The following is a 19,967-nucleotide window of genomic DNA, read 5'->3' as shown; positions in this document are numbered from 1 at the left end:
GCAGAGCTGAAGATCTGCATCTGAGTGTTTCTGGTAAAACCATTGTCAAGCGAGTGGTTCAGTGCTGTCTGATGTCAATGCTGGCGATACCTTCAAATGATAATGAGTAGACAACTTGATAATAATTAGCTAGATTGAATTTGCACTTCTTTTTAATCACAAATTTTGGAGGCATCGAGATTTTCTATTTCGCAGACTCAGATATAAGGATATTTGATCGTTTAAGCTTTGTTTTTCCCCGATGTGTTTATTGTACGCGTTGCTGAGTGACAGAAGTAAGTTCCTGGTCCTAGAGTTAGGTCTGGTTAAAACAGTTCCAGCCCTGCAGGTCGGCGAAAACTTGGCCGTTGGTATTATATTTTTTAGAACACAAGGCCGAGCAAAAGGAAAATGGCAAGCAGAGTCTATCCTTCACGGTTCAAGGTAAGAACTGGGTATTCCAACGTATCCTGGAAATGTAGATTACAAACGTAAAGGAAGGTAGCCACATACTAGAACAGTTTATCAAATGTGTGTTGCTCTTGTATCAAAGCGAGGAATTTCGTGAAAATTATCATTAAAGCAGTCCTTAGAATAGAAAGCCGTTAATATACCTTTCATAAATTAACTAAGAAAACCAATGGTGCATTTAGTTAGTCCACAATTATATGGTGATAAAAACGACCTTTGTTACTTTTCACAAATATTACACCTGCCGTAAAACTTCCTTTTATTAAAGTAGTGGCACATTTACATTTCTACTGCATGGATTTAAATTCAATTACTAAAAGATTAGCGCCAACAGAATGTTGATTCCATAAAAGATTAAAGCTTGGGATAACGCAGTAAATTTACCTGCGTTCCGCAATGTAACAATCCAAGTTTAACAAAATAGTGCCATCGTTCACAATTGCTTTCTGTGATAAAGCACCTCATATATCCGATTTGGTGAAGTGGGAATTTGGTAACTTCTTGATCCCAATCCAGAAAAGACGTCAGGTATAATTAAAATCGTGGGGAACTCCTACGATCCCCGAAGTCAGAAGAAAGGAAACGCTATTGCAATCTATTTAAAAGGGTTAGGTCTTAGTTGTCATGTTACACTATAGAACATGGGCGGAGTCAACATGGATTTTGAGAGGGAAATCACGTTTGGCCACTAAATTTAAAGTTGTTGCAAGCAGAATAGGTAGTTGATCTGGTATACTTGGACATTTACAGGACCTTCAATCAAGTGACACAGCATCTTCAGCAATTAGAGGGCACAGAGTGGAGATATAATGGCTTGGTTTTAAGATCGGTTAATTAAAAAATCTAAGGATCATTTTTGGTTGAAGAGGATATTGCAGAAATCCCAGCTGATCATCATCTCTGTCAAGGATTTGGATGAGGGAGCAATGTAGTATATCCAGGTTTTCCTATGATAGATAGTCGAGGACAATCGGAAGGATTCAGAGAAGCTTCAGGTTTAGTGATTGGGCAAGGAAATAGCGGATGGAATCTCGTGGAGAAAAGTAAAATCATCTACGTAGGCAGAAAAAGAAATGCTGAGGGTTTGAAAACTGTGTGTTCAGAGAGATCTGGCTGTCCTTATGTCTGAATCTCTGAATGTTAACATGCAGGTACCACGTGCAATTTTAAGGACTTATGGAACAATATCCTTTTTCTTGCAAGAGGGTTAGAATACAATACAGTACTGTACATTGCCCATGAAGACAATGTATTACTCCATTTATATCATGGTTGGCTACTGATTTTTTTAAAGGTTGTGACTAGCAGAATAGGTAAGGAACCAGGAAACTCTTCAATCACGTGTCACAACTCTAAACAAAAGTAGACAGCATACAATGAAGATATAATGGCATAAATTGAAGATTGGTTAATGAACAGATATAAGGATATTTTATGGATAAGCATCGGGAATACTGTATTGTATGCAGATCTGGTCTCCCTGTCTAAAGAATGATGTACTTACAATATAGAAAGAGCAGCCAAGATTGGCCAGATTTATTTCTGGAAATGCAGATGAAGCATTATTCTGGTGATGTTTTCAGTTTAGAAGAATGAAGCGCAATCTCACTCAAACACACAATATTCTTATGGAAGTTACGCAGCAAATGTGGGAATAATGTTACCCCCACTGTCAGGTCCAGAAGGGGCCAGAGTTTCAAAATAAAGCATTGGACATTCAGGACTAATTCCAGAAGAAACTTCTTCACCCAGAAATGGTAAATATTCAAATTGTCTATCAAATACAGTTGCTGAGGTTCAGTGATAAGTAAATTTGAGAATAAGGTATACAGATTTTAAAATATTGAGGGGGTCAGGGGATTTGAGATTAATGCAGGTCACTTGTGATGGGGAGAAACATCAGTCATGATGCTATTGAATAACAGGCCAGGCGTGAGAGGCCAAATGGCCTCCCCTTCTTCTGCCTAAGCTTCTTAGATGTGTGTAATTTAAATTCTCCTCTTTAAACTGCTGTGAGGAGGCCAAACATGATGCTTATTGAAGCTTGACCTCCTGGTATTGTCAGGAATTTGCTAATGTACTCATTTTACAGATTTAACTCAAGCTCTTACAAAAAACTGTCCAGTGAAATTTTGTGAAAATATTTAAGTTTGAAATGCAAAGCAGAACCTTGTCATAAAAGATCAATAAATGAAAATAGTTCTTAGGAATGATCAAGATGCTTAACTATTCCCCTCAATCTGTTTCCATTATTCAACAAACAATGAAGTGATGTCATGAAATTATGCTTAATCATTTAACCGCACAACGTGTTGCTAGGGCACATGTCTGGAACAATGTACCCACGTGGAACAATGACACATCAGTTAGTGGCAGTTTAGGATTTATTAAGACCCAGGACCAACAGAAAATTGAAAGCCCCAATCTTTCATTATGGTTAGTGGTGTAGTGGTATCAGTACTGGACTTCAGGGCAAGAGGTTCGGGGTTCAAATCAGCTGGCTGCTTGCATATTTTACATCCATGCTGGGTTTCATGGGAAAAAAATAGATAAATGTTAAGAAAATGGCAAAAAAATGCATCCTGATTCACTCACAAAGAGAAACAACAACGATTCATCGTGGCTGAAGTAATTATGGGACTGTGCAGCTTCACTGTATAACAGAAGATCCTGGGAGCTGGTCACAGCTTGGATGTTGTATGAAATTTTATTGAATAGACTAAAGAAGGGAAAATATATAACATGGAATCTGCTCGTCACCAATCCTGAAACCTGACTTTGTCTTGACAACACTGTAATGCTCAAAGAGGACACTGTTGCTTTCAAAAGCAAAGTCTTAAGAGCAATACTCCAAGCCATTCAGAGGCATCATTCTTCCCAGAGGACATCCCACTCCCCTCAGTCAAGGAGCCGAACAAATCTCCTCAACAACCACAATCAATTTTATCTGGCAATCCCTCAATCACTGGCGTCCTGTGCATGCCTCTAGGAAAAGAGTAATATCTGAGAGGGAGGCTGAACCAGGAGTGGCAGTTTAAAGAATCTTAAATCATTGCGTTTGAACCTGGTCATTAAAAGAGCTTTTCTAGTGCACAGCATAATGTTTCCATCGGAAATGCCAGTGAGAGACTCACTTCCTCGTGTTATGTGATAACTTATCTGTGAGCCCATGTTATACAGTAGCACATTTGTATCCAACGTACACAATGGCTGATCTCTATACACCAGCACAATACTGGATCCACCAGCATTTTTCCAAGTATTGAACATTAACAAACCTATAAGCACTGTAGTCCAACGTTATACACTAACATGCTTATTCTGATCAATAGTGTATCCCACTGTTACACACCAGGCAGGAATCTTTTTTGTGTCATTTGAAACCCACTTTATTTTATTTAGAGATACAGTGTGGAACAGGGTCTTCTGGCCCAACAAGCCACAATACCTAGCAACCCACCTATTTCACCCTAGCATAATCACAGGACAACTTACAATGACCAATTAGCTGACTTACTGGTATGTGTTTGGACTGTGGAAGAAAATCAGAGCACTTGGTGGAAACCCACACATTCATGGGAAGGATACACACACTTCTTACAGATGGCGTTGAAATTGAACTCTGAATTTCAACAGTCTGAGCTGTAATAGCCTGACATAAATCACTTATGCTACCTTGGCACCCCCAATAATTATTTCAAGCACAAATATTTAAAATTAGACATTTAAAATGGTGAACAATAGGAATAACCCTTTACTTCTATTTCTTTTCAACCAAATTCATTTTCCTATTTGGTTTTAAAATATTCTGCTAAAAATTCAGACTCATTACAGAAGGTGCTGACAGTGTGCAGGATATTCACTATCCAGGGCCAGGGTCCCTGCTACTAAGCTCAGCTTTCTAACATAGTAGCGGACACTTCTAGGGGTCAAATTGTTTTTGAGTAAGGTAAACTGCCAACCAATATTCTTTGTTCAGCTTCTTGTCATAAATGGGAGCCAGTCTTCAGTTCTTGATGTAGATGCCAAGCAATGATCAGTCTGAATTTAAAAGGACAGCTTTGCAAACAGATAGCACCATCTATGTAGCACAGAATGCTGGCCCACAGCACAAGGGTGACTGCTCAAGAGACGGAGTTTTAAAGAATGGGGTTATGTTAATTGGCCTGGATCAAACCAGACAACTCTGGCTAAATTATATAGTTCAAGGAAGCTTGCAAACCAGATTGATAGTATCACTTAAGACATTAAATAGCTGATATATCAATAGTTGGAAGAATTATGTACTCAGAGTCAGCATTCTCAGCATTAATTGTGGGTATCTGGGAATCTCATCCCCAGAAGCTTTTAGGCTATCTGTGCAAGAAGGTGTCTGAAAAAATATGACGTGTGTGAAGTTACCCAAGTTGCAATAAAACAGTACAATGTTAAAGAGCAATCAGGTTTCTTAGGAAGGGTCAGTGAACAAAAAGAAGAATGACAGAAAGACTGGGTGAACTAGAATCCATTATTCTGCCTTTGATTTCTGCAACAGGTTCATTGTTCATTTGCAACTTGTTGGCATGTCTTTTTAACTTATAAGAATTGTATCTGTGCTTTGGAAATACTTTGAAACACTTCATCTTTTAGAAATAGTTTTCAATTTGGAAGTCTTATAAGATAGAAAACATCTATGAATTTTAAGTGTGTTTTAAGAAGTTTATCTAAATCTAAATGTGTGTCACCGAAATAACTGAATGGTGCTTGAACTACTTTATTCGCTGGAAGTATCTCTTCCTTGGTAAAGTGTGGTGGGGGGGGGGGTCAACCACTCAAATAGTGGGTATTGGCAGCTAAATCCACTGTGGAGGACAAACAGGGAAGTGAATTAATCTTTGAATGGTACGTAGCTATATATATTGGATAGGGTTTAGGATCTTTGTTTGAGTTTAGAACTTTGCAGTCAGCAAACCCAATGCCATCACAACAGTGGATGTACTGTTCTAACAACAATTCCCCACAGCAGTGAACGGTAGACATGGCTGTTGTCAGGATCAGCCATGACTGAATGGCGGAACAGACTCGATGGGCCAGATGGCTAATTCTGCTCCTATATCTTATAGCCTTATGGTCTTGTATCTGAATCAGACTGCGGTGTTGCCACACTCCTATTCCAATAAACATGTCTGTCAAGAATCTAAGGCACTACAATTTATTTGATTTTCCTTCATTATTCTTTATATCAAATTACTTGTCCATCCCATTTCCAGTTCAAGCCATCTAATTTGACCTGACAGTACCTCCTTCACAAGTGCAATTAGGTCACTTCTTGAATGCCCCATGGCTGGAATGATGGGTTGTTCAAGTGTTCTTCATCTTAATAGCTTTCTATGTTTGCCTAAAGGATTCATAAGCAGCAGGTGTTCCTTGAAGAGCGGAAAGACAACATTTTGAAACTTTACTCTGTATTTGAATGACCACTTTCAAACAAAACCAATTTTAATATAGTTAAAGAGATGGAGCAACAGAGAAGTTGAAAAGAGAAGGGTGACAGAATGTAAGGAGTGAGATGAAAAATCTCTGAGTACTAAATCCATTTTTCTGCAAGTAACGCAGCAGAACACTACTGACATATATTTAAGGACAAAGAGAACCAAATTAACGAAAGCCTGCATGCTAAATAACAATAATTTTCCCCTGTAGGGTGGCGATGTGACTTCAGTTTCATCTGATGTATATTCTCATCTGGGATCCCAAGTTTCTTTAGCTTATGATAAACAGGAAGGTAGGTTGTATATCATTTCCATGTTTTCTGAAAAAGGACTGTGGAAGTACATTTTGTAACATAACAAGCCTTTGTATAAATGTTTATATACTACAGATCTGAAAATATAATTTTTACAGATTTCCTTTTCTGTTCTCGTACTCACCTCTTCCATGGTGGTCTTAATTCTTACCTCGGTAGCATATGGTAACTGACCCAAATACACGTTCTGTAACAGGGAATATTGGAAGGCTGACTGGGTATGAAAATATCATAACCAAGCAGGATCTTGTCTTCTTCCAATATCAGAATTTGATTGATTTCCAGCAGAGGTCACGTTATTGACTGCCTCCCTGTGCCAAAGAGATGTTAATTGGGATCTGGAAACCAGAATTTTGTATTTTTCTCATGAGAAGTGAAATTCTGAGACTAACTCTAGCAGATTAAAGCTGGATACTTACTTCAACTTTTCCTAATTTTTACCACACTACTGATTTAAATTTCTGCCGCTAAATGTATTTAAAGCTTTTCTGAGTGTGACTGCTGATTAAGCAACAAATGGAACTGAGTATCTTTTTCATAAATGGATCTTTGGGAACTCACTAAACTCAGTTAACAAGGTTTCTTACAGAGGGCCAAATGGAGATCACCTCAGCTTCAATTCAAAACCTAAGGATCTAAAGAGAACCTTCTCTTTTGTTCCACCACAATCTCAATAACTCTCTCCTCAAAGAAACATAGAAACATTAAGTGGATCCAAAGAAAACAACAATCTCTCAGAGGATTACTATGCAAGTTGTCCACAGTTCAAAATGTATCTCATTTTCCATCACATCATTATAACTATAGAGCTGATACCCAATGTGACCATAGTATTCACACAAAATAAAACTGGAAGATTGTTGCTTCATCCTGCTGAAGGGGTTGCAAAATACCCATAGCACTTACATCAGGACAACTATTATCTAATATTTTGGGAATGGTGAAAGAAAATTTGAGTGAAAAACTGGTATAATGATTAATCTTCAGCCCCATTTTTTAACCTATTTTTAGAAGATGTTAATGGCGAACACCTTTCCAGATTAATTTTATATACGGTGGATTCTAGCTGATTAGGACACATTGGGACCAATACATTTAGGCCCCATTAAACGGCTGCCCCAATTAGCTAAAGTTTCATGGAACTAGTTAAATTTAGGTATAAAAAAAGATGTACCATTTCACTAAGTAACAAATTGTGTATTTAAATGAAGTACAGAACTAATTAGATGACTGCCAAAACTGCTACAGTACTAGAACACTAGATCGTAATACTTATCAATGGAGGAATTAATCCAATATATGCTGCTGTGCCCTTTTGATTGATGTTGAATGAACAAAATCAATGCAGGCACCTAATGCAGATAATGGACTGCCTTCAAACAATGCTTTTGATGATTCCATCCTCCATAACTTCATTTTCATTGTAACATTTAAAGTGATTGTTGATACTTTCAAATCTTTTGTAGTTGCTAATTTGTTGAAGTAGTGAAATCATTTCATTTTCACTCTCGGAAGCCTCTCCAAACCTAAATGTTTGAAACAACAGAAAACAAAATAGTTCTGAATTGTCTTACTGCTTATTACTCGCTGATTATCAGTGATAAAAAAATCACTGCTTTTTGAACACAAGCAAATGATGCTATTTATGAACTGTGTGCTCTAAGCACAGTGTGGTGTCTAATGGTCACATGATGTGCACACGACTGATGCTAGATGGAAACTGTTTGGTGACGTCTCCTGTCCCAATTAAGCAGCATAGTGTCCCAAATAAACAAAGAGAATCCCAACTAATTCCTTGATTTGTCTTTATTGTTTAAGAATTATCCCAAATTAGCAGCTGCCAAAATTAACCGATGACCTAGTTAACTGGAAACCACTGCACTGAAATTAATATGGGACATAGAATAGTACAGTGTGGTACGCACTCTTCAGCCCAAAGTGGTGTGTTGACCTGCTCTAAGATCTAACTAACCCTTCTCTCCTACATAACCTTACATTTTTCTATCATCCAAATGCCTGTCATTTTGTCCATTATCAGGCCATGCTGCTTTTTTGCTTCTGCCATCAGGAAGGAGGTATGGTCATCTCAGGTCCCACGCCACCAGGTTCAGGAACAATTATTACTCTTCAACCATCAGGTTCCTCAACCAGCGCAGATAACTTCCCTCACCTCAACTCGAACTCAAATTAAATTTATTATCAAATTACATATATGTCATATACACAAACTTGAGATTCATTTTCTTGTTAGCATACTCAGTAAATCCAAGAATAGAATCAGTGAAAGACCACACCCAACAGGACAGACAAACAACCAGTGTACAAAAGACAACAAACTGTGCAAATACAAAACAGAGAGAAATAATAATAATAAATAAACAAATAAGCAATAAATATTGAGAACATGTATGAAGAGTCCTTGAAAATGAGTCCATAGGTTATGGGAACAGTTCAGTAATGGGTGTGATTGAAGTTATCCCCAATGGTTCAAGAGCCTGATAGTTGATAACTGTTCCAGAACCTAGTGGTGTGGGTCCTGAGGCTCCCATACCTTCTTCCTGATGGCAGCAGCAAGAAGAGAACATGGCCTGGGTGGAGTGAGTCCTTGATAATGGATGCTGCTTTCCAGCAACAGCATTCCATGTAGATGTGCTCAATGGTAAGGAGAACTTTACCCGTGATGGACTGGGCCACATTCTCATTTTTGTAGGGTTTTCCATTCAAGGGCATTGGTGTTTCCATATCAGGCCATGATGCAACCAGTCAATATACTCTCCACCACACATCCATAGTTTCTAATGGTTTTATATATCATGCTGAATCTTCGCAGATTTCTAAGGAAGTAGAGGTGCTGCCGTGCTTTATTCATAATTTCACTTACATGCTGAGCCCAGGACAATTCTCTGAAGTGATAACATAGAGGAATTTAAAGTTGCTGACCCTGTCTGCCTCTGATCCTCCAGTGAGAACTGGCTCATTGACCCCCTCCCTCCCCAGTTTCTTCCTGAAGTCAATGATCAGCTCCCTTGTATTGCTTCCAGCTCTGAATTGATTCACTTTCAAGGATTCTACAGCTCAAGCGCTCTTTATTAATTATTTAATAATTTGGTTATTTTTATGTTTTCATATTTTTGTTTAGAGTTTCATGCTTCAAATCAGCTACCATCAACCCTGTACCAAAGAACTCAGAACCTTAAGAACTAAACGACTACCACTCAGTGCTCTGACACAAGTTGTCATGAAGTGCTTTTGATGGCTGGTAATGACAGATAGTTCAAACTCTATTCCAGTCACATTGGACGTCCTCCAATGTGCTTACTGACAGAACCGCTCTACAACAGATGCCATAGCATCTGTCATGCTCCTGGTCCTGACACACCTAGAGAACAAGGACAATTTTGTGAGAATGCTGTTTCTGGATATCAGTTTGGCCCTCAACACTATTATCCCACAGATCTTGATGTAGAAACTCAATCTAAATACACCACTGGGCAGCTGGATGTTGGACGTCCTAACTGGCAGACCTTAGATAGGCAGAATGAACAACTGCTCCTCCCTCCCCATCATCTTCAACAAGGGGGCCCCCAAAGCTGTGAGCTGAGCCCAGTGCTGTACTCTCTGCTTGCATGACTGTATGGCCAAGCACCTAAGTGATCACATTGCCAAGTTTACCGATGATATGATCATGGTGGGGCTCATCACCAACAACTATGAGATGACTTACAGGTGCAAGAGTTCGAGGCCTGGTCCCAGGCAAATAACCTCTTCCTCAATGTCAGTAAGACAAAGAATATGGTTATTAACTTCAGAAGGACTCAGACCACTCAAACTCTCCTTAATATCAGTAGCACATCAGTGGAAAGTGCGAGCAGTTTCAAACTCCTTGGAGTGCACATCTCACACAGCCTCTCATGGTCCTAGAACACATCCTACACAGTCAAGAAAGCTTACCAATGCCTCCACTTCCCAAGCAGCCTAATGAGCTGGACTTTGCACATCTATACTCATGTCATTCTACTGCTGCACTGTAAAGAGCATCACTAAATCGTATAGAAACTGCACTGCTGTGGACAGGAAGGCTCTACAATGGGTTGGTCAAAACTGCACAACACATCATCAGCACCAGCCTGCCTGCCATCAAGGACATATGTACAGAAATGTACCAGAGAGGGGCCAGTACCATCATCTAGGATCACACCCAGGGGCTGTTTGTCCCACCCCATCAGGGAGGAGGCTACGTAGCACTTACACCAGTACCACTAGTCTCAAAAACAATTACTTTACCCAAGCTGATCAACACCTCCATCCCCAACCCACTACCACCTCTACTTTATCATTTTCTGTCACTCACCTAGTATTCAGATATTCCTGTGCCTAGTGTCACTGTATGGACATACAATCAATCTATGTATATAAGTTATCTTACGTGTTTGTATTTATTGTGTTTCTTCTTATTATTATTATTATTATTATTCTGTTCTTATTGTGATGTTTTTTGTGCTGCATTGGATCCAGAGTAACAAATATTTGTTCTCCTTTACACTTCTGTACTGGAAATTATATTAAATAATCTTGAATCTTATTTGCCCAGAGTGGCTTCTTTTACATAGTGGTTGTTTGTCAGTTTTAGTGTGTGGTTTTTCCATTGATTCTCTATTGTATTTCTTTGTTCTACTGTGAAAATGAATCTCAAATGGTTCTGTTTATTATCAGAGAACGTATACAGTATGCAACCTAAAATACATGTCTTCACAGACATCTACGAAAAACAGAAGAGCCCCAAAAGAATGAACAACAGAAAAGCATTAGTATCCTAAACCCTCCTCTCCCTCTCCGCCACGCAAGTAGCAGCAACCACCCCAATTCCCAGGGTAATATATTATTATTAAAGGTCCTAATATTGACTCTGAGCTAAATTTCAAATCACATATTGACCATAATTACTAAGACTGAATTCTTTCATTTAAGGAATGTTGCAAGAGTTCAATTTCTTATAACATCTCAAGTTGCAGAAAAATTAACACACACTTTTGTTCTTGGCTGATTAGACCACTGTAATGCATTCTGTTCAGCACGGCCTAAGAAAGATATAAATCAGCTGCACCTTGTTCAAACCGCAGCAACAAGAACCTTAACTAAAAAAAGAAAATCTGAGTACATTTCTTTGGCTTTGGCATCATGACACTGGCTACCCATATCCTTTAGGATCAATTATAAAATACTCTTCGTTATATATAAGGCTCTGAATAATCTAGCTCTTCCATATATTTTGGAGTGTCTACCCCCTTACATCCCTAATAATAATCTCAGATCTGTGAATATGGTTTGCTTAGTGTTCCTAAAGCTAAATATATAAGAACTGGTGATGTAGCCTTTTCCTCTTTTGCACCAAAAATCTGGAATACTCTGCCACTGAGATACACCAGGCTAGTACTGTGAAAAGTTTCAAAACATTTCTAAATACCTATTTTTAAAATTTAAACTATTTATAGGATTACTTAATGCCTGTTGGTGTTGATTATATTTATATAATTTGGTATATTCGATTACATTTTATTCTATATAATGTTTGTCTTTACTTATGATATTTAATTTTGTCTCATATTTTTATGACTATATTGATTTATGTTTACAATCTATGTAGAACACTTTGACCCTACATCTTAATGTATGAAAGGAGGGGAGGGAAAGTCGACTCAGACCATAAGAGGCCTGTGTCGGGCATTTTCATGAAAGGTTCTATATAATAATAATGTATGAAAGGTTCTATATAAATAAAATTATTATTAAATATTGTGACATATAAATACATTGATAATAAATTTACTTTGAACTTTGAACTATCTAAGGATTTCTTAAGTATCTCTTATGTATCTGCCTCTTCCTCTGACGCTGGCAGGGCATTGTACAGACCCACCACTCTCTGTGTGAAAACACTCACCTTGGACATTACTGTCAAAACTTTCTTTCACTCACCTTAACATTATGTCCCCTCATATTAGCTATTACTTAACATTTTAGTTCATCCATTACAGAGTGGCTGTTAACAAATTGTATTTGCAATTACATTGAAGTAGTGGTGGGGCCAACATCAGTTCCAGCATTTGAAACGTGACCTATTAACACCATCTTTTATCTCAGATTGCAGGAATTGTTGTCCCAGGAGATGCTGCATAATCACTTGTATAATCTTGCTCATTCTTGGAGTTCTAGCAGTTGTATTAACCTGTGCGGTTATATTTGGAATACCACCCAGAGAGCCAAGTATGTAACCATGATACAAATATGTTCAGTTTGTTTAATGTAAATGTTGCTACATGAAGAATAATGGACACCTGGTGGTGATTACAACCTAGGAGGTTTAAATGATATTAATCATGGGAGATAAACTTGAGGAGTTTATTTTCCCTCCTTCACAGAGATTAGATACAGCTTTGAAAATATTTTCTTTCCTGTACAATAAAGTACGCACCGTGTAGTGAACGGAATGATGCTGCATCTGAAGTCCAGCAGTGACATCTAATGTGACAAAGATGTTCAGAGGATAACACAGCCACAGAAAGCTTATCAAAATAGCAGCCCAAAGCCAATATTCTCTATTTGCCTTCATACATTTGTTTGGAAGTGTTTTTCTACCTTCTGCAAAGGCCTGTCCGTTAACTCATTCATAGCTGAACAAAGCAGGTGAAGATGCTCCTGAATTCATCATCTGCTCTGTGCTCAGATAGCTGGGCTCATCTAAAGCAATAATAATCAGCTAGAATGTGGCATGTATGACTGTGACACAAATATTCTTCCATTTCACAAAGCAAGACTTACACTGTTGACTTGAGGCTCATTCCATACTATGAACATCATAACTATGTTTCATGTAACTTCAGGGTTCATTATGACTAGTTTTGGTATATATGTCCAAACAGATCTTTTATTTTAAGCAACACACATAAAATGCTGGAGGAAGTCAGCATCTATGGAATTGAATGAACAGTCGACAATTTGAGCTGAGACTCTTCATCAGGACTGGAAAGAAAGGGGGAGGATTCCAGAATGAGAAGGTGGAGGGGGGAGGAGTGCAAGCTAGTAGGTGATAGTTGAAGCCAGGTGGGGGGGGGGAATAAAGTAAGAAGCTGTAAGGTGATAGGTGGAAAAGGTGAAGTGCTGAAGAAGAAGGAACCTGATTGGAGAGGAGAGTGGAGTAGGGGGGAAAGGGAAGGAGGAGGGACACCGGGGGTGAGATGATACACAAGTGAGGAGAAAAGGTAAGGGGGAGGCAGAGTCCGAATGGAAGAGGAGAGAAGGGGGAAAGGGGAAAAATTAGAGAAAATTGGAGAAATCGATGTTCATGCCATCAGGTTGGAAGCTATCTGGACAGAATATGCAATGTTGCTCCTTCAGTTTGAGAGTGACCTCCTCATGGCAGAAGAGGAGTCTGTGGAATGACATTTCAGAATGGGAATGTGGATTGAAACTAAATTGGTTATTCACCGGGAAGTCCTGCATTTTGCAGACGAAGCAAAGGTGCTTGACAAAGCAACCCCAGAATCTACATCAGATCTCACCAATGTAGAGGAGGCCGCATCAGGAGCACCAGATACTGTAGATGTCCCCCCTACCCCCATCTTCTTATACCTGCATCGTCCTCCTTTACTCTCAGCCTGAAATGTCAACTGATTGTTCATTTCTATAGACGCCCCGTGATCTGCTACGTTCCTCCAGACCAGAAGGACTGCCTGCGGAGGGAGTGAGATGGAGTGAAAGTGTCACATGGTGAGGGTGTGAGATGGAGTGAAGGTGTCACATGGTGAGGGAGTGAGATGGAGTGAAGGTGTCACGTGGGGAGGGAGTGAGATGGAGTGAAGGTGTCACGTGGGGAGGGTGTGAGATGGAGTGAAGGTGTCACATGGTGAGGGAGTGAGATGGAGTGAAGGTGTCACGTGGGGAGGGAGTGAGATGGAGTGAAGGTGTCACGTGGGGAGGGTGTGAGATGGAGTGAAGGTGTCACATGGTGAGGGAGTGAGATGGAGTGAAGGTGTCACGTGGGGAGGGAGTGAGATGGAGTGAAGGTGTCACATGGGGAGGGTGTGAGATGGAGTGAAGGTGTCACGTGGGGAGGGTGTGAGATGGAGTGAAGGTGTCACATGGTGAGGGAGTGAGATGGAGTGAAGGTGTCACGTGGGGAGGGTGTGAGATGGAGTGAAGGTGTCACATGGTGAGGGAGTGAGATGGAGTGAAAGTGTCACGTGGGGAGGGTGTGAGATGGAGTGAAGGTGTCACATGGTGAGGGTGTGAGTTGGAGTGAAGGTGTCACATGGTGAGGGAGTGAGATGGAGTGAAGGTGTCACGTGGGGAGGGAGTGAGATGGAGTGAAGGTGTCACGTGGGGAGGGTGTGAGATGGAGTGAAGGTGTCACATGGTGAGGGAGTTAGATGGAGTGAAGGTGTCACATGGGGAGGGAGTGAGATGGAGTGAAGGTGTCACGTGGGGAGGGTGTGAGATGGAGTGAAGGTGTCACATGGTGAGGGAGTGAGATGGAGTGAAGGTGTCATGTGGGTGAGGGAGTGAGATGGAGTGAAAGTGTCACATGGGGAGGGTGTGAGATGGAGTGAAGGTGTCACATGGGGAGGGAGTGAGATGGAGTGAAGGTGTCACATGGGTGAGGGAGTAGGATGGAGTGAAGGTGTCACATGGGGAGGGAGTGAGATGGAGTGAAGGTGTCACATGGGGAGGGAGTGAGATGGAGTGAAGGTGTCACATGGGTGAGGGAGTGAGATGGAGTGAAGGTGTCACGTGGGGAGGGAGTGAGATGGAGTGAAGATGTCACGTGGGGAGGGAGTGAGATGGAGTGAAGATATAAGTGCCAGGAGGAAGATTAGTGGGGTAGGATGAATGAATAATGGAATCACGGAGAATGCAGGTGATGTGTTCCCTCACCTGGAGTGTCTTGACATAGATTGTGAGACTTCTCTGTCAATCAGCTTTGCTAAATCTCACTCCCTCCCCATGTGACACCTTCACTACATCTCACTCCATCACCCACGTGACACCTTCACTCCATCTCCCTCCCTCCCCATGTGACACCTTCACTACATCTCACTCCCTCACCCATGTGACACCTTCACCCCATCTCACTCCCTCCCCATGTGACACCTTCACTCCATCTCACTCCCTCCCCATGTGACACCTTCACTCCATCTCACTCCCTCACCCACGTGACACCTTCACCCCATCTCACTCCCTCCCCATGTGAAACCTTCACTCCATCTCACTCCCTCACCCACGTGACACCTTCACCCCATCTCACTCCCTCCCCATGTGACACCTTCACTCCATCTCACACCCTCACCCACGTGACACCTTCACTGCATCTCACTCCCTCCCAACGTTACACCTTCACTCCATCTCACTCCCTCCCCACGTGACACCTTCACTCCATCTCACTGCCTCACCCACATGAGACCTTCACTCTATCTTACTCCCTCCCCACGTTACACCTTCACTCCATCTCACTCCCTCCCCACGTGACACCTTCACTCCATCTCACTGCCTCACCCACATGACACCTTCACTCTATCTTACTCCCTCCCCACGTTACACCTTCACTCCATCTTACTGCCTCACCCATGTGACACCTACACTCCATCTCACTCCCTCCCCACGAAACACCTTCACTCCATCTCACTCCCTCACCCACGTGACACCTTCACTCCATCTCACTCCCTCCCCACGTGACACCTTCACTCCATCTCACTCCCTCACCCATGTGACACATTCACCCCATCTCACTCCCTCACCCACGTGACACCTTCACCCCATCTCACTCCCTCCCCATGTGACACCTTCACTCCATCTCACACCCTCACCCACGTGACACCTTCACTGCATCTCACTCCCTCCCAACGTTACACCTTCACTCCATCTCACTCCCTCCCCACGTGACACCTTCACTCCATCTCACTGCCTCACCCACATGAGACCTTCACTCTATCTTACTCCCTCCCCACGTTACACCTTCACTCCATCTCACTCCCTCCCCACGTGACACCTTCACTCCATCTCACTGCCTCACCCACATGACACCTTCACTCTATCTTACTCCCTCCCCACGTTACACCTTCACTCCATCTTACTGCCTCACCCATGTGACACCTACACTCCATCTCACTCCCTCCCCACGAAACACCTTCACTCCATCTCACTCCCTCACCCACGTGACACCTTCACTCCATCTCACTCCCTCCCCACGTGACACCTTCACTCCATCTCACTCCCTCACCCATGTGACACATTCACCCCATCTCACTCCCTCACCCACGTGACACCTTCACTCCATCTCACTCCGTCACCCACGTGACACCTTCACTCCATCTCACTCCCTCACCCACGTGACACCTTCACTCCATCTCACACCCTCACCCACATGACACCTTCACTCCATCTCACTCCCTCCCCACGTTACACTTTCAGTCCGTCTCACTCCCTCCCCATGTGACACCTTCACTCCATCTCACTTCCTCCCCATGTGACACATTCACTCCATCTCACTCCCTCACCCATGTGACACCTTCACTCCATCTCACTCTCTCCCCATGTGACACCTTCACTCCATCTTACTCCCTCACCCACGTGACACCTTCACTCCATCTCACTTCCTCCCCATGTGACACATTCACCGTATCTCACTCCCTCACCCACGTGACACCTTCACTCCAACTCACTCCCTCACCCATGTGACATCTTCACTTCATCTCACTCCCTCCCCATGTAACACATTCACCCCATCTCCCTCCCTCACCCACGTGACACATTCACCCCATCTCCCTCCCTCACCCACGTGACACCTTCACCCCATCTCACTCCCTCACCCATGTGACACCTTCACTCCATCTCACTCCCTCACCCACGTGACACCTTCACTCCATCTCACTCCCTCACCCATGTGACACCTTCACTCCATCTTACTCCCTCACCCACGTGACATCTTCACTCCATCTTACTCCCTCACCCATGTGACACCTTCACTCAATCTCACTCCCTCACCCACGTGACACTTTCACTCCATCTCACTCCCTCACCCACCTGGCTTCATCTATCATGTTCTGGTTTGTACCTCTTCCAGCCCTACCCCTCTACCTGCACCTTCTTATACTAGCATCTTCCTTTTTTGGTCTCAAACTGAAATGTCAAGTGTTTGTTTATTTCCATAGATGCTCATTGATCTGCTGAGTTCCTCCAGCATTTTGTGTGTCTTACTCTGGATTTCCAACAGCTGCTGAATCTCTTGTGTTAATGCTTTTATTTAATGTAATTTGTGCTGTAATTGTTATCTTCTCTTTTTATATAATGGTGGTGCCTGATCTCAAATTTGAATTACCTGATGAATTACTTTATTAAATTACTTTGATTTTCCATTTTCTGAGATGTTTTGCAAGAGGCAGGTTCAGGTCCAGCTAAGATAAAGTAAAATTTAGTAATCGTTATTGGAAGTGGGTTCTACCCATCTGGCTAATTATGTAATCAGATAACTGAGCAAGACGGAAATAAAAACAAATGTGCTAGAAATGACGAAGAGTCTCGGCCCGAAACGTCGACTGTACCTCTTCCTAGAGATGCTGCCTGGCCTGCTGCGTTCACCAGCAACTTTGATGTGTGTGCTAGAAATCCTCAGCAGGAAATGAGGCAGAGGAGCTCATGTTTAAGACTGATCATTTAGAGCTATTGTAGGAGATGTTCAGCAGACGAAATCCTGGGCCAGTTATGTACAGATAATAGAAGAGATTATGTCACCTTGTCTTTTAATGATTTCAGTTTAGAAGAATAATAGGTGATACCATTGAAACACAAAAAATTCTATCAAGGCTTGACAGGTGAAATCCAGTTGTTGATATTTCCCCCGACTGAGCTGTCAAGAATCAATGATTTTATTCTCAAAATAGGGGATTTTCCATCTGCAACTGTGATGGGAATAAATTTCTTCAATCGAAGGTGAATCACATGCCCAATAGGGTTATGGATGGTTAATTACTCAGTACATTCAAATTAAATCAAGTCAAGCTTATTGACATTTAACTATATACATGTATATAATGTATATAACCATTTAGTGTGTATAGAAATAAGACGTTTCTCCAATCCAGAGTGTAAAGCACAGTAGTACACATAACACACAATAAATTATAACAAATCAGAGATCAGTAGATTTTTAAATAAGAAAATAATTGAGGAATGCTGAGTTAGTGCAGGAAAACAGGACTGAATTAAAGGATTGGGTTAATTCACATTGATTGGTGCTTATTTACTGCCCGTAGCACCACGGGCACTGGGCAGCAATGAAGGTCCTTGGCCATCTTCTTTATATGCCCCAGGTGTGGTTCAGGGTCCTCATTTCTGCCTCTATGGCACAGCTCCAAGTTGCCTTTGGTGTCCTGCGTTTCCTCCATCCTTCCCAAGTCCAGTGAAGTGCTGTCTTGATGATGGAGTTGGCTCTTCTCATTATGTGCCCCATTCATCTCAACATTTCCTCCTGATGATTGTGCAGAGCAGGAAAAAACAAACAAGTGCCTTACTCCTACTTCTATTTCATAGATTCTCAACGATGCATCCTATAAAGTCAAAATCTGTGTTTTAAGTGTCCTTTTCAAACTTTCACCCTCAAGGGGACATAAAAGGGCAATTAGAAAATCATCCCTGGCTGGTAAGCATGCTGTACTTGTGACAGTGTAAGAATAAAAACATTGTCACTATATAGTGCACCTAGTTTCACTGATGGGATTAATTTCAAATAACATTCAAAATGTTCTTTAAAGGCTAGTTGCTTTATGATAATCTGATCAACGTTAATGCTGTCTATGCCTTCTGATTTAGTAATCCGTCAGTGTAAAACCACTTCAGATTCAGTTGGCTTTCTATGTGATGACCGCAGTACTTGCATCATTTCGACACAGATGTGCAATGGCAAAGTAGACTGCAGCAATGGTGAAGACGAATCAGACTTGTACTGTGGTATGTATCAATTAATCTTTGCACATTGCTTCAAGTATTTGGTACATAGGAAGACTACATTTTCTGCAGCACGATTTTTGACTTGCTCCAACAATTTACTGAAAGCAGTTTAGTATTTTGTATTAAAAGCAAAACACTGAGCATTGATGGAAATCTGAAATATTGGGCAGGTCAGGCAATAACTGTGCAAAGAAATACAAAATTAGCATTTCAGATTGATGGCCTTTATTTACTCTTAAAGAGTTCTGCTTTAAAATGTCACCATCCTAAAAGGTTTCTTTCCCACAGATGCTGCCTGGCCTTCTGTGTATTCTAATTATTTGTGAAAGTCAGTCAAAATTTATTGACATATGCGCAAGTACATGCATGCACAAGTGTAATTAAAAACTTACAAATGGTATCCCAGGCTTATTGCATCATATAAACATAGAAACATAGAAACATAGAAACATAGAAACATAGAAAATAGGTGCAGGAGTAGGCCATTCGGCCCTTCGAGCCTGCACCGCCATTTATTGTGATTATGGCTGATCCTCCAACTCAGAACCCCGCCCCAGCCTTCCCTCCATACGCCCTGACCCCCGTAGCCACAAGGGCCATATCTAACTCCCTCTTAAATATAGCCAATGAACTGGCCTCAACTGTTACCTGTGGCAGAGAATTCCACAGATTCACCACTCTCTGTGTGAAGAAGTTTTTCCTAATCTCGGTCCTAAAAGGCTTCCCCTCTATC

The 19,967-nt window shown here is 41.5% G+C and overlaps 1 protein-coding gene across 1 annotated transcript in view; it reads left to right on the top strand.

Annotated features, from left to right (window-relative positions):
• Window positions 1-316: 316 nt before the first annotated feature.
• The window catches only part of LOC134346327 (low-density lipoprotein receptor class A domain-containing protein 1-like), a 29,524-nt gene continuing 9,873 nt past the window's right edge, over window positions 317-19,967 (top strand). Inside the window, exons 1-4 of the mRNA XM_063047676.1 lie at window positions 317-423; window positions 6,133-6,214; window positions 12,377-12,499; window positions 19,097-19,234. Coding sequence (XP_062903746.1) covers window positions 391-423; window positions 6,133-6,214; window positions 12,377-12,499; window positions 19,097-19,234 — 376 coding nt within the window. The 5' untranslated portion in view covers window positions 317-390. The remainder of the gene's footprint in view (window positions 424-6,132; window positions 6,215-12,376; window positions 12,500-19,096; window positions 19,235-19,967) is intronic.

This window comes from Mobula hypostoma, chromosome 5 (assembly GCF_963921235.1).
Source record: "Mobula hypostoma chromosome 5, sMobHyp1.1, whole genome shotgun sequence".
In the NCBI taxonomy this organism is placed as follows: domain Eukaryota; kingdom Metazoa; phylum Chordata; class Chondrichthyes; order Myliobatiformes; family Myliobatidae; genus Mobula; species Mobula hypostoma.
Note: the sequence above shows the minus strand (reverse complement) of the source record. Positions and strands in the feature narration are given on the sequence as shown.